This window comes from Cornus florida, unplaced genomic scaffold, assembly GCF_030987335.1.
Source record: "Cornus florida cultivar Cherokee Brave unplaced genomic scaffold, ASM3098733v1 CherokeeBrave_3.0.0_Hap2_Chr11, whole genome shotgun sequence".
Classification (NCBI taxonomy): Eukaryota; Viridiplantae; Streptophyta; class Magnoliopsida; order Cornales; family Cornaceae; genus Cornus; species Cornus florida.
The window spans coordinates 120,618,469-120,631,007 of NW_026775581.1; the positions used below are offsets into that span (position 1 = coordinate 120,618,469).

Consider the following 12,539-nt stretch of genomic DNA (forward strand, 5'->3'; position numbering starts at 1 on the left):
AGTCCTACTTCTTTCATGGACAAGAAACTCACTCTCCGTACCTACAAGCGGCTCTCATCTTTAAAAGTTGAGGAAGTATTCTTATGATACTCCATATTAAATTTGAGGAAGTATTCTTATGATACTCCATATTAAATTTGAAATAATGACCAAAATTTGAAGTGACATTTCGATTTCAGAGACAATTTCAAACTTGAGGATTTCAAGTCGGCCAACACCGGTTCTTGATACTTAGTACTTACGATTGGGGGGAAACTTAATGGTTCTTAATACTTAATACTTACTACTTAATACTTACGATTGAGGAAAGAGATGTCATACCACTAGGCTGAGCTGGTTTGAACTACTCATCTCTCCTTTAAGGGGAAGAGGTCATATTGCCGTGCTCAGTTGGGGCAAATTTGTATTGAAAATCTTTTATTTGATGTAAGCCTATGGATTTTGTAAAATCTTAACAATGTTCCCATTGAATTATGAAAAATCCCAATACATAAATCTTATGGATCCCCTCTCTCTCTCTCTCTCACACACACACATACAAGCACAGACGCATGCATGCATATCGTACAGTATAGTCAAACTTAGGTTTAAGAATTTTAGAAAATTTAATTGTCAAATCAAATCTTGTTTTGAATACGGAACTCGAGCTTGAAATTAAAATTGTTAAAACAAATTTGTTATAGCTTATAAGTATTGACGAAGTAATCCTGAATTTAACCTAAAATAGAAAAGATATTTTTTTTCTCAACTTTTTGGTCCGTAAATATTCTTGCCTTCGCTTTACAATAGTTTGCTTAAAAGTCGGGGTCTGCGGACGCTTCACGCGCTTTAAGATCGAATTGGACCATTTAAGAACGCCTTTAACGACACCGTTTCATAAAAAGGCATCTCGTTTGGTCGTCCCACCGTTTTTCATCAATCGTCGTCGCAAAAACAATAGAACAAAAACCCCTGAAAATTCCTATACTGCTCAGAGAAATCTCCTCTTCAGAATAAACGAAGAATAAAAACAGCACCACAGCACAGGAGAACCCTAATTTTCTCTCAGGTCGCCCATTGATGGCGGCGACCAAGTCCAAAGCTTCGACTCGGAGGAGTTCAGAGAGCACAAACACGAGGGTTTTGCTCTATTCGATGTTGCTCGCGGTTCAATACGGAGCTCAGCCACTGATATCTAAACGCTTCGTCAGGTAAGTTCTATGTCTCTTGTATTTTATATCGACAATACCGTTACAATCTTCTTAATTGCATATGGAAAGTCTTAAATGATCATTTGATCTTCGTTTTAATTGGTATGAATCGAGTCGTAATTTAGGAAAAATGCTGAATGAGTTGTGACATTATGGTTAGTTAAAGTAAAACTGCGTTATAGGTTGTTTATTGACTTAATCGGACCCTAATATGACTAGCGATTCAAAATAATGTCTAGATCGTGTTTATGACTAGAATGATGGAAGCTATTTGTAAAATGTTTGTGGATTCAAGAGCCTCAGAAGTGAATCCAGGGGACAAGAAGTGCCATCTGTTTGACTGTTTTCTATGACATACTACTTCTTGATAAATTGTTGTTGTTGTTAGCTAATTCAGTTGTTCATTTCTGTTGATAAACAAGTTATGCTCAAATGCTGATCAAAATTAGAAAGAATGGAGTCCTAAATGCAAAGAGTTAAGTTTTGCTTAACCATCTGACATTAAATGTTAATGTGTTTTTTTTTTTTTTTTTTTTTTTTTTTAAATCTTGGTTTTAGGAATTTGAGAATTTTAGTGACTGCTGCTTGATACATGCACTCGATAATTCATATTGGGCCATTCAAGAATGTGTGTAGGGTGAGAATGTGTATAAATATTAATTTTATTGAATCTCCAAACTCTGGGTCATGCACAACTAAATATGTTATTTATCAATATTTCTCTCACATATGGGGTAAAATGGTGTTTTATGTAATGTTCAACAAGAGCATTTCACCTTTTGAAGTAATAATATAATAGAAAGATTATAATAAGAGATTTTTATGAACAATTCGATAGCACATTTGAATAGTCAAATATACTTTCTAGGAGTATGTTAGACTAGACATGATGAGTACGTTATATGTCTCTTATCCATGTCTCGGTGATCTTTATCAGAAACAAGTAATTAATTCATTTAGAAGAGCTAGTTTAAGATAAATCAGGTGTGGGATGTGTCTATGACTCTACGCATTTAATTGATTAAATTTTGAAAATCGAGGATGCGAGGACACGACCAAAGATGTTGTACATATATTCCACATCCATATTCACGTGTCCTGTGTTTGAAACAGATACATCTCGAGATAATTCATAATCAAGGGTTTTTTTTTTCAATATCATTAAAATATAGTTCAAGCTAGTTAGTACTGAAGAAGGGAAAGAGGCTTGATAATGCGGAAGATGGATAGAGAGAGGAAGATTTAGAGCTTCAAAATCTGTGATGTTCAAGGATAGTTGGACTGTGCTATCACAGGTTGGTCCAAGAATGTGACCGTCGTAATAAATGTATAATTGTGATGAAGCCATTGGTGGCGTTAAAGTTATGGGATACAGGTCATGTAACTTGGGTTGCATAATAAGATGTTTGTTGAGTTTTAATAGGTTGTTGAGAGCTTGTTTTTTACTAGTATATTTTCTAATATCAAGTTGGCATTGCATTTTTAACGTTGCCAAATTACTAATATATGTTGCCCCAAATGATTGCGTGTTTGTTTTATGAGTCCATCTTATGTTTCTTTGGTTCACATCTTTACAAGATTACTTGAGGACTATTTCAAGAAACTAGTTAGTTTGTGAACTTGGATAATGGCAACTGAACTGGAAGTGGCATGGCCGTCGTCATGACAAACCCTATGTAGAAAAATTGTTCATTTGCTAGTTTAGTTGTGGGCTTTTGTTGCAGGCAGCATCCATTTTATAAATACTTCCGTCATTGTATCTCTGAATAGTCTTCTAAATCAGTAGTAGGAATTATTTTTTGCAACACAACTGTGTTAAACTACTCTTATTTGTGGCGAACATATCCACCTCTACCATGTTCTTGTATTTTATATATATTTAAAGTCTACTCTGCTGGACACTTGCACATATGATGCAACATTTGTATATTTCACCCCAAATGCATCGTTAAGAACAAAATTCATATTAGTAGAATGACTGAGTTAATTATTTTTCTTTCCTATTTTTTCAGAGAATTGCTTACATCATATTACATGCATACAATAATTAGCTTTAAAGTAGCTCCTGCTTTTTCATTCTCACTGAGAAGTGAAAAGACTACTTCCCGTTCCCTTTCCCCTCCCAAAGAAAAACCTTGGCTGAGTAAGTCTCTCAGCAATTTCACAAGGAAATGGTTTCTGTTACCTTATAGGCTTATCCAGTAAGAAACTTAGAAGGAAATATTTACTGAGATATGACCCCCTTTTTCTTTTTTCTTTTTCTTTTTTTGCTAGTTCTTGACTAATTTTGGCAGTATCATTCTTCCTACAGGCAAGAAGTTATTGTGACTACATCTGTTTTGGCATGTGAAATAGTCAAGGTACTTGTATATTTCACAGATTTCAACTTCCCATTTTTTTTTTTTTTCCTGCTAAATACTGATTTCTACTTTCCTCTGTCCATTTCTGATTAACTTATATTCAAGTGTATATGCTTAACAGGTAATTTGTGCTCTTGTACTCATTGCAAGAGATGGTAGTTTGAAGAGGCTATACAAGGAATGGACTTTGGCTGGTTCGTTGACTGCGTCAGGATTGCCAGCAGCAATATATGCACTGCAAAATAGTTTGTTGCAGATTTCCTACAAAAATCTTGATTCGCTCACATTCTCAATACTGAACCAGACAAAACTAATTTTCACTGCTCTGTTTACATATATAATAATGAGGTATGGTCTTATAGAAGTGCAAATTTTATTGAAGTGAGTTTAGTCTGTTGACCGAAAATATTGCTGCATCAATAAATAGTTCTTTTATTGTTGATTTCAATGCACTTAGTTCATATCTCATCATTAAAAGCTTGTGTGACAACTTGTGGTAGTGAAAATAAATTTTACATCTATTAGTTGGTGTAAGAAAAAATATATCAAACTTCATAGAGCACCTTCAAAATTATGATTTCCAGATGAGAAAAAGGTTCCTGCTATGGTCAATTGTGTTATCCATCTGCCAAAATGTTCCTGCTAATCAGTTTGATTCTTAGTGTGTAATTGTCAAATTTCTATATTATGGCTGTGTGAAATGCAGAAAGATATTTTAGCCTCTAAGCGTGAAGTAACTTTTCTTTATACTAGAAAAATTTTCCCCTGTTGACGGGGAAAAATATACAGCAAAGATCTCCGGATAACTTGCCATCTTTCATTGGAGAAGGAAATATCAATGTTTCAGTAGCATGCCTATTCATTTGTTGAAGTATAATGATCTTTTCAAAACATTTTTGTTTCTTACCATCTGATGATTTTAACGAGGCCACGTCTATCTCTTAGATAAAACTTGCTGGACTTTCATTTTTGATCATCAATTGAAGAAAGTTGAAAGGACTTGATGTGCAATTTTTAGCTGAAACATTATGATTATCATTTGTCTGTAGATTTAACCAACCAATACTTTGAGAATCTACATTGTAATGTTTCTGAGAGCCTTTTGTTTTGTTTTTAATTTTTTTTTATTATGAATTAATGTAGGCAGAAGCAATCAATTCAACAAATTGGGGCCCTTTTCTTGTTGATAATTGCAGCTGTTCTTCTAAGCGTTGGTGAAGGCTCTAGCAAAGGTTCTTCTAATAGTAATCCCGACCTAGTTTTATTCTATGGAATTGTTCCTGTCCTTGTGGCTTCTGTACTATCAGGTCTAGCTTCTGCACTTTGCCAATGGGCTTCTCAGGTTAGCAAAAATTATCCATAGTTTTTTTTTTTTTTTTTTCTTTTTCCATTTTAAATGAGTAAAAAATTGTTCACAACTTGGATTGGAATTAGAGCTAAAAATTCTTGCTGTTTGTTTTTTCCTTGCAATTTTTGTTTCTTTGTATTACAGGTCAAGAAACACACATCATACTTGATGACTGTAGAAATGTCTATAGTTGGAAGCCTGTGTTTGCTGGCCAGTACCTACAAGTCTCCTGATGGAGAAGCTATCCGGCGTCATGGATTTTTTTATGGCTGGACTCCACTAACACTGGTAATGATCTTTATCAATATACGTTGTTAAAAACTCCTCATCAGGTTAACTTATACTTGTGTTGGGATGGGAACCACCATAGGCATTAAGTAGATGTATCTTCGAATACTTGGGTGCTGACAATGGAAAAATTATGGTTTAACAGACAGATCATGGAATTATCTTCTATCTGTGTCGTATATGTTGGGTCTGAAGCAGAAATTTTGGATGGTCAAGCACGTCTAATTAGGTCCACTATAAAGCTAGATTGTTCTTTGGTGCTGTTGGGCTTTAATTTGGATATGTGTATGCTTCTGAGTGTTTTAGCTACCATCTTTGAGTACTTTGAGACAAATTCTACTGTTTAGCTTCCATCTCTAACAATGGCAGATGCTTATGTTACTCTGTAGTTCCATGGTCTTTTCTGATTTGGAGGCTTGAGGTCGGGATAAGTTCGAATGAGTTAAAACAGATCCTTTAATATGTTACTCAGATAATTTTCTGTCTCCACTCTTTTTGGGGCAGAATGAAAAGTTTATTAGCGTGTCTATTAAATTGATGGTTTTCCTATGTGATTTTTGCATTTGCTACTAAGTTGTTATGTGCTTCAAACACGTCTTGTTTTATTTTGTTCAGATTCCAATTATATCCAATGCTGTTGGTGGAATACTTGTTGGCCTGGTGACATCTTATGCTGGTGGTGTCCGAAAGGTGAGTATGACCCTGTATACTTAGATGATTATCTAGGATGCATCATGGATTGTTATCATCAAGAGTGGAGATCAGATGTGCTAAAACTCACCATTATTTTCTACTGTAATTCTGACAGATTCATTAACTGAAGATAGGAAACTGAAATTCAAATAAATTGAAGCATTGTTAGGTTAGCTTTTAGAAGCATTTTGCTCTTGATGGCTCAAAATGCCTGGATTATGAATCTAGAATACAAGGATAAACACTTCTTAGATCCTAATCAAGCTATGGCTAATTTTTCTTGGTATTGATAAGCTGTTTGTGATCCAAAGCTTGAAGCCATCTGATTAGCACTTTTAAGAAGCCAAACTGCTTCGATGTGCTGTTTTGAAGGCACATATAGCTGCGGGGACTTGTTAATTCTTTCAAATGTTTCCTTAAGGATCTCATGGCCAGTCAATAATTTAAGTTTGATAATTTGATGAAAAATAATAAAATTTTCATGATTGAAAAATAGACATACGAAATTAAGTAAATGTCTTGTTGGTGGTGGCATAACAGTACTTGTGTAAAGTATTGTCCATTATTTTAATCTTCATTTTTAAATACATGCAGGGCTTTGTTATTGTTTCTGCACTTCTTGTAACAGCCTTGCTGCAGTTTGTCTTTGATGGGATACCACCTTCATTTTACTGCCTTTTGGCCCTTCCACTCGTGATTAGTAGTATTTCAACATACCAGAAATACCCTTACCGCATTAAGAAGAAGGAATCCTAGACTACAAGTGTCATGACAATACGAGAGGTAATACATTGGCCCCAATTGATTTGGGTGGCATTTAGCCTTGCACTGACCTATAGGCTATTGTAGGGGTTTATATTCCAGAAATTTTTTGTAAGTGTACACACATGTACTAGCTTAGGAAACTGAGAAGGGAAATCTTAGCCTTCTTTCATCCAATTGACTGGCATTTGTATTGTATGCACATTGGCGTGGCTTCTGGCCTATTCAGTATAGCAGAAACATGTATGATGAACTGGGAGAAACTTCAATTGTGTCCGCTTGAGGTATGAAGCTCTGTTTGAATCACTCAAATGCTTTGCCCTTGCTTGCTTATCAAAAAAAAAAAACAAAAAAAAAAAATTTGCTTGGCCTTGCAAAAATAAAGCAATAGTAGTTCGTACTCGTGAGATCATCTATAATATAATTATTGAATGTATTGGTTCTCTGATATGGCAGTCTATGCAGAAACCGAAGTGGAATTATATCGGTTTTCTTTTTATTCATTTTTCTAACAATCTTAGAAGCTTTAATTAAGGAGACTGCAAGAGCCACTGAATGCTCCATCACCACGCCTAAAACTGGGCCGTACCTAGGTCTACCGATATTGTTTTTCAGGGTGTATGGTGAATTTGCCATTGCAATGCTTCTAAGCAAATGGTTACAGTTTACTTTCATTGTGATTTTATAATTGGGAAAAGAAAAACTGCATTTGTGATTGTCTTGATGTTCGAGAATCTTTTAGATGGTCCTGATTGATAGACATTTGGTGGAGCAATTAAATTCAAACCCTCAGATTGAGAAAATAGTCCCACAAGAATATTAATATATTACAAAGAAATTTCAACATTATTTTTTATCCGATTAGGCAAATGATTGATGTTTGAATCTTCACTCCATTATAATTATTGGTTAGGAAAGAACTAACTGCATTCAACATTGTTGAGCGCCAGAGCCTATTAATGGTTAGCGTTGGACATTGGTAGTAAAATTATGAGCTTGTTCTACACCCACCCTACTCGTTGGACATTGGTAGTAAAATTATGAGCTTGTTCTACACCCACCCTACTCATTTACTTATCTTGGAAAAAGAAGAGTGAAATTGTTGAACCTGTGATAACTCATTGATTTTTCTGTAGCTAAAATATTAGAGAATTTAGTTCCAAAATAATAATAATAAGGCAAGCAGATAAAATAATAATAATAAGAGACTTGAGGTGCACAAAATTGTTAATGGTGGTTTGATCAATCAAGAAAAAAAAAAAAAAAAAAAAAAAAAAAAAAAAAAAAAAAAAAAAAAAAAATCTGTGATTGATTGTTGTATCAACAAACAAAAATAATGTGTTACTAATCGAGGTCATTAACCTAAACAGGCCTGGCCTTGCAGCCCACCATCTAAGGCCCAGCTGAATATTACCCTTTCTCTGCAATACTCACCAGTTACAGGGTTTTCGTAGAGCTCTCTCACAACTACTCACAAGTCATAGCATTTCCAGTGATCGCGCAAGGAACAGAGCAACAATGGGAAGTAGATTGGGAGGAAGAGTTATTCACTTTGCTAACCTACCCATCAAGCTTCTCATGCCTTCCTCTTTCGAAAACATCAGAGAAATTGCCCTCAAAACCATTCCCTCAGCTTCAAAGGTAAGAAGCAAAATTAAAATTCCCCATCCCCCTTCCCCTCTCTCTCTCTCTACAACTTTCTCCCTCTAAACGACCCTCTTCTCTGGTTTATTTTTTGATTGAAGATTGAGATCAAGAGGGTTCTGGAGTCTCTCTATGGCTTCGAAGTTGAAAAGGTCCGAACCCTAAACATGGATGGCAAGAAGAAGAAGAGAGGGGGCGTATTGTTTGCGAGACCGGATTACAAGAAGGCTTATATTACGCTGAAGAACCCATTGTCGATTTCACAGGACTTGTATCCGATTCGTGTAATTGAGGACGAGAAGAGGGCGAAGAATAAGCAGTCGAAGTCAAGCTTCGTCGAGGAAGGTGAAGTCAAGTCGCATTGGCTCGATGGCAGCGGCAACACTTTCAGGCCGGATAAGGGTTACGTGACTAGACGTGGATGTGGAAGCCGCGGTGGCGATGGTGGTGCTGGGAAGTTCCCGTCGAGCAGTATGCGTTCTTCTTCTTCCAGGTAGTTTCGCTTTGCAATCTCAGAACTGGTCTTCTTTTTTTTTGTTTTGGTGTTTAAATTGGTATCTGATCTGAATGTTTAGTGGATGCTTGATGGTTGATTGATAATGGTTTTGGTACTTTCTAAAACACTTTTAAATCCTGTGTCATTAGACCACCTGTTGCACCCATCTAACTTCATTGTTTCCTAATCATTTTTGAATCTCACCAGTCAGATTAATTTGTTGACAATCTCCACTCTTAACTACAAATGATTTGAGCGATATGCCCCCAAGTTTTTTTTTTTCTTTTTCTTTTTTTCTCTTTTCTATTTCTTTTTTCCGTTTTATTCAAGCATGTAAATGCCAGGATTAGAAGTTTTGGGATTTATTCTCATAGAATAATTAAATAACTATAGCGTCAGTATCTTTATATGGTAATGTATGATTGGTACTATAAGGCTCCGTTTGCTTATGAAAAAAAAAAAAAAAAAAGTTATTTTTTCTGTCATGCATTTGGTTAGCATGAAAATTTATTCAAGAAAATGGTAGGAAAATACTAGTTTGTTATTTTGGATAGCAAGAAAGTGATTAAACATGCCAAAATTACCCTTAGGATTTCAAATACCAAAAAATAAATGAATTTGTATTTGATGATGTTCATTTTTAGCAAAGAAATAGTAAAATGATAGATTATTAAATTTAATAATATAATTGTTTATATTTTATTTATATTTAAAATAAGAACTTGCCTCTTTGAAAAAAATATATAAATAAAGAATTTGGCACAATTAAGTTAATGGGTAAAATAGGAATGTCAAATAAAGAGATACTCCTTTTAGGCGAAAATAGTATTTTCCTGCGTTTTGAGCAGGAAAAGTTTTGGAAGAAAATAGGCAAGTTTGGGAAACAAAAATTTTCCATTAAGTTTCTTTTTTCATCTATTCAAACTCCAAAAAAAACTAAAAAAAATTTCTTTCCTTTCTTTTCTAGTTGATTCCATCTAACCAAACGAAGCCTAAAAAAAAAAAAAAATTACTTTTGACTTTGCCTCATCATCTACCATTAGTGACAGCAAACTCCTGCTTATTTTGACCAAAAGACAAAAGTTTCTTTGGATTTTGTCATTATATCTTATTGTGGCATAATTTACAGCAGTTTCAGACACTAGGTTGCCTGGTTTTGGCCCAATTATGTCTTCTCATGATTGCTATTTAATTAGCTGCCTAGTTGATCGATGAACGTCTACTTATGGTGTGCCTTAGACTTTGCCTGGTAGCAGTTCACAATTCAATACTTGTGACTTAAGAAAGTATACTGAAAATTGATTATTGAAATGGTTTGCACCTTGTATTACAAGATATTTTGTTTTGTGCCTTGTATTCAGGCCGGAGAAGAGTTCTGATGGGGGCCGTGGAGGTGGACGCCGTGGTGGCGATAGTGGCGTTGGGGGCGTGACGTTCCCATGGAGCAGCATGCGCTCTACTTCTTCTAGGTAGTTTCACTTTGCAATTTGAGAATTGGTTGTCTTTTTGGTTTTGTTGGTTAAATTGGTGTCTGATTGTTTAGTGGATGCTTGATGGTTGATTGATAATGTTGCGAATACTTTCCAGAACACTTGGAAGAGCTTTCATGACATTCAATTTCAAATCCTCTCATTAGACCATCTGTTGCGCTCATAACTAAAGTTGTAACTTGATTGTTGCCTAATCATTGTTGAACCTCACACTTCAGGTTAATTTGTTGACAATCTCGACTCTTAACTACCCGAATGCATATATATAAATGATTTGAGTGATATGTCCCAATCTTGTTTTTCCCTATTTACTTCAAGCACGTAAAGCCAGGATAAGAAGTGTTGGGATTTATTCTCATAAAGTAATTAATTAACTATAGAAAGGTTAAAAGCTTTCACCTATGCTAATGTTTAATAAATTTTGTGGTGTGGGGGTTGGGTGGGGTGTAGGGAAGGGTGTTCGGTAATGTCACTCCAGGTGCTAAGTTTTAAAGTATGTTTGAAGCTAATATAGGTAAAGAGCAATACAGATTGCTTTTGCTATTCTCTGAGACAGGAAACTAGGTATTACTAGGTACAATATTTGCCTCTCAGAACTGGGAATGACTAGTTTGCATGTCACTGCTATCAGATGATATGTGCCAGCATCTTTATATTATAATGTACTATTGGTACTATAGAAAAGAAGTTTTGCTTTCTGACTTTTCCTAAGCATCTTATATTATGTGACATCATTTACAGCAGTTTCAGTCCACTAGGCCGGCTGGTTTTGGCCTAGGTATTTCTTCTTCTGATTGCTAACTTAACTAGCTACCTAGTTGATTGATGAACGTATGTGGTCAATAAGTAGGATCTTTATACTATACTGAGAAAGCTGCTGAAATTTTTTGCTCGTAGTTATTAAAAGACCCTTTTTCTTAAATCTTAAGTATGTTTACATTCTTATATAAATTTAAGGACTTCAATTTATAGAAGGCCCTACAAGCACACCGGTGTGGCTCATGTCTCAAGTACTCAATTCATTTTGCAATTTGAAGAATGAAAGGCCAATGTAAGCTTTTGTACAGCACAGGATGATGATGCAATAGATGAAATCTAAGTCTAGGTTCATTTGCGGTTTTTACCTGGATGATGGTTCTTAAAGGCACTCAATCATTTTGTGCAGCATGCATTCATGCATCAAGTGACAGCTTCTTGCAGTCCATTACTTTTCACAGCCTTACTTGGTCGTGCTCTTGGGAGCAAACTATTACAAACATTGGGTGGAGGTATAGTGACAATTCAGGTTTAAAATTGGGAGATACGGAGAGAAGTGACAGGTCCAATTCCAATTCATGTACTGTATATGTGAAGTCAACCATGTGATTATTGTGTGGCTTAAAATTATTGTGTGGCTTAAAAGAAGAAGGTAGACTACAGATATTCAGTCTAGTTGCATGTCATCTTATGTGTGCATTTTTATCCATTGGCAATAGGGTTCTATTTAAATGTGAAATCTGATGCATTTCTAGTCATTCCTTCTTGCTGAAAATGACCAGGCTATACAGTTGTTTTAGGACAAGGCGCGTACTGTGAATCTTACTGCTGATATTGTATACATTTTTCCGTTTCTTGTACACGAAAATCTTACAGGGGGTGCCCCTCAAGTCTACTTCCATATGATAATTGGTCATTCCTTAGGATCTGGACCAATGGAAAAATGCATTGAAATGGATGGTCATCTCAAGGAATATTGTGATTTCTTATCCAGGGTTAAGGGTTCACCTCCCATAAGGAGTCATCCTTTCTTATTAAGTTAATGGTGTGATTTCCCCAAATATTGTGGCACTAAAATGAGCAGGAAACAGATATTATTTGGAGATTTGGTGTTGGTCATGTAACCATCTCTCTTTCAGGTACAAACATGGATGAGGCACCAAGCCTGTGAAGACCACCAGAGTGTGTGTATTGTTGTGCATATATGCACATGTAGTTTCACTGCAATTTTATGCACAATTTTGTTTTTCCTGGTCAAACCCAGGTATGGTCACATGCTGAAAAAGTTCAGTGCCTGCAGATTACCATAGACATTAGCCGGAAATAAAAATTAATAATTCCAACTAATTTCCAGGTTAAAAATCATGTTTTTACTGGGCGAGATTTCGAAGTTCAGTTATGCCACTCTCATGAGTTGGTATTAGAGTGGAGGTCTAGGCATATTATAGATAGCTCGTCAATAATGGCTCGACTTCTCCATGTATTTTTCTTAAAATAGGTGATCTGAAAGAT

At 35.4% G+C, this 12,539-nt stretch overlaps 2 protein-coding genes across 4 annotated transcripts; both read left to right on the top strand.

Annotated features, from left to right (window-relative positions):
- Positions 1-880: 880 nt before the first annotated feature.
- On the top strand, positions 881-6,947 carry LOC132286118 (UDP-N-acetylglucosamine transporter ROCK1). The gene is made up of 7 exons (XM_059788380.1): positions 881-1,190; positions 3,502-3,550; positions 3,672-3,898; positions 4,694-4,892; positions 5,043-5,186; positions 5,802-5,876; positions 6,474-6,947. The coding sequence occupies exons 1-7, from the start codon at positions 1,060-1,062 to the stop codon at positions 6,633-6,635; spliced, it is 987 nt and encodes a 328-aa protein (XP_059644363.1). The 5' UTR covers positions 881-1,059; the 3' UTR covers positions 6,636-6,947.
- A 1,129-nt stretch (positions 6,948-8,076) lies between these two features.
- LOC132286119 (uncharacterized) lies at positions 8,077-12,424 on the top strand. 3 transcript variants are annotated; one of them, XM_059788382.1, is made up of 4 exons: positions 8,077-8,282; positions 8,387-8,778; positions 10,143-10,250; positions 11,437-11,708. In XM_059788382.1, the coding sequence occupies exons 1-4, from the start codon at positions 8,160-8,162 to the stop codon at positions 11,456-11,458; spliced, it is 645 nt and encodes a 214-aa protein (XP_059644365.1). In that variant the 5' UTR covers positions 8,077-8,159; the 3' UTR covers positions 11,459-11,708. The 3 variants fall into 3 exon arrangements, with proteins under 3 accessions (XP_059644365.1, XP_059644364.1, XP_059644366.1); XM_059788381.1 differs by lacking the exon at positions 11,437-11,708 and adding an exon at positions 11,229-11,328; XM_059788383.1 differs by lacking the exon at positions 11,437-11,708 and adding an exon at positions 12,167-12,424 and having other exon boundaries at positions 8,078-8,282.
- Positions 12,425-12,539: the final 115 nt, after the last annotated feature.

Excerpts from the sequence above, each read along its gene's own strand:
- LOC132286118 (XM_059788380.1), top strand. The coding sequence starts at position 1,060 with ATGGCGGCGACCAAGTCCAAAGCTTCGACTCGGAGGAGTTCAGAGAGC. Across the intron at positions 1,191-3,501 it reads ATATCTAAACGCTTCGTCAG|GCAAGAAGTTATTGTGACTA; the intron begins GTAAGTTCTATG and ends TTCTTCCTACAG. Across the intron at positions 4,893-5,042 it reads TTTGCCAATGGGCTTCTCAG|GTCAAGAAACACACATCATA; the intron begins GTTAGCAAAAAT and ends TTTGTATTACAG.
- LOC132286119 (XM_059788381.1), top strand. The coding sequence starts at position 8,160 with ATGGGAAGTAGATTGGGAGGAAGAGTTATTCACTTTGCTAACCTACCC. Across the intron at positions 8,283-8,386 it reads CCATTCCCTCAGCTTCAAAG|ATTGAGATCAAGAGGGTTCT; the intron begins GTAAGAAGCAAA and ends TTTTGATTGAAG. Across the intron at positions 8,779-10,142 it reads ATGCGTTCTTCTTCTTCCAG|GCCGGAGAAGAGTTCTGATG; the intron begins GTAGTTTCGCTT and ends CCTTGTATTCAG.